The sequence below is a fragment of the Oratosquilla oratoria genome, chromosome 18, assembly GCF_046742065.1.
Source record: "Oratosquilla oratoria isolate Oo_2021 chromosome 18, ASM4674206v1, whole genome shotgun sequence".
NCBI classification, from domain to species: Eukaryota; Metazoa; Arthropoda; class Malacostraca; order Stomatopoda; family Squillidae; genus Oratosquilla; species Oratosquilla oratoria.
Genome location: NC_134794.1, coordinates 26,405,343 through 26,407,156, shown reverse-complemented (window position 1 = coordinate 26,407,156; position 1,814 = coordinate 26,405,343). Strand labels below are relative to the sequence as shown.

At 39.4% G+C, this 1,814-nt stretch overlaps 1 protein-coding gene across 1 annotated transcript; it reads right to left on the bottom strand.

Annotated features, from left to right (window-relative positions):
* Positions 1 to 246: 246 nt before the first annotated feature.
* Positions 247 to 1,455, bottom strand: LOC143034813 (uncharacterized). Its single transcript, XM_076201159.1, has one exon. It carries the CDS (start codon positions 1,414 to 1,416, stop codon positions 247 to 249), a length of 1,170 nt encoding a protein of 389 aa, XP_076057274.1. The 5' UTR covers positions 1,417 to 1,455.
* Between the last annotated feature and the right edge of the window lie 359 nt (positions 1,456 to 1,814).

Genomic DNA, 1,814 nt, shown 5'->3' with positions numbered 1-1,814 from the left:
CGAGCTCTTTATAGTCCTCTGATTTCCTGTTTCCAAGAAAGTTCCTTACAACAGAAACGAATGCTCCCCATGCATTTTTCTCAACATCAGTCATGGATTGAGTGAAGGCTTGGTCTTTAATCAGCGTCCTAATTTGAGGGCCGTCGAAAATACCTGCTTTGAGTTTTTCTAGCGTTAAACCAGGGAACACTTCACACAGATACTTAAAACAGTCACTGTCATTATCGAGCGCCTTGACAAACTGTTTCATAAGGCCCAGCTTGATGTGAAGGGGCGGGAAAACAATTTTTCACTTTCCACTAGGGGTTCATAAATGATGTTCTTTTTCCCAACATTGAGGCTTTCCCTAACTGGCCATTCCTTCTGAATCCAGTGTCTGTCTTTGGCTCTGCTGTCCCAGAGGCAGATAAAGCAAGGAAATTTTGTATACCCACCTTGCTGTCCTAGCAAAAAATTGACCATTTTTAGATCAACACAGATGATCCATTTGTGTTCTTCATATTTGAGTAGCTCCAAAACCGTTTTGATGTGTTCATATTTTTCTTTCAGGTGTACTGAGTGTCCTATGGGTATTGCGCCAAAGATGTTGCCTATATGTAATAAAACACAATTCAGACTCCGCTTAGAGCTATCTATAAAGAGGCGCCACTCTTTCGGATCATAACCTAGAGCTCCCATCGCGGTGACTAATCCAGGAATATCACAACAGTAGACGAAGTCAAATTTAGAATCAAAGAACTGTAAGAGGTTCTTTTCTCTGTTTCGAAAGAATGTTACCTTTGTGTCTATTTTCAGCAAGTTTTTATCTTTTAACCGTGAAGCCAACAATTCTGACAGCTTTTTAGACAGACCCAGATATCGAACTAAGTCATTGAGTTCTGCTTGGCTAAATGTTTCCGGTTCTGTTGATATGCCTGCAAAATCTAAGTCGTTTCTGTTAGTTGACTCCTCTGTGACCTCAGTGTCACATTCACTGTCAGATTCAACAGAAGCAAGTTGAGTGAAGATAGGCTTTGGAACATCATCTGAATGGGGCACAGGCCTGATTGCTGAATCTAGACTAGGGTATGTGATAAGATGACGAGTTTTACTAGTGAAACCAGCAACACGAGTCACGCAAAAGTAACAGTCTGTGACATGGTCCCGTGGCTCACGCCATATCATCGGAATACCGAATGTTATTTTGTCTTTTCCTTTAGTCCATTGACGCAAGTTTTCTTCACAGGAATGACATACCTTATGCGGTGCCCATGGTTTGTCTTGATCTCCAAGTTTCACTTTAAAGTAGCAAAAGTAAGCTCTCTTCACAAATTCACTAATGTTCCTTCTTTGCTTTGGAGCTGTCAATGCACCACAAATGTAGCAGAATGAATCCGGGCACGTCACACATTTCCTTCTACTTGCTATAGAGGCCATGTTTCCTTTGATTGAAGTCAACACTGTTTACAGAATGATCACACCTGGAAAAGAAATAGAATAATTGTTTTAATGAAATAAAATAATAATGCACACACAAATATATATTTGACGCACTGATGTAATTAAGAATAGTATTTGGTAAATGTAAACTAATATGCTTATTACCTCCCTTTGCTATTTTCAGAACATGTCACCTGATATGTAAATTGCCGCGTAGCATCAAAATCTGTGACCTCAAATCTACCAGAATCAAGTGTCAGAACTCATGCAACCGAAAGTGTGTTCCCCACTGTAATCATTCAGCTCATTCAATCCTGTTATTAATCCATCTATATTTGTGTAAGACACTTTTAATTTTCTGCTACTTCCATTGTATTTTCTGTTTCCCTTTTGTT

Excerpts from the sequence above, each read along its gene's own strand:
- LOC143034813 (XM_076201159.1), bottom strand. The coding sequence starts at position 1,416 with ATGGCCTCTATAGCAAGTAGAAGGAAATGTGTGACGTGCCCGGATTCA.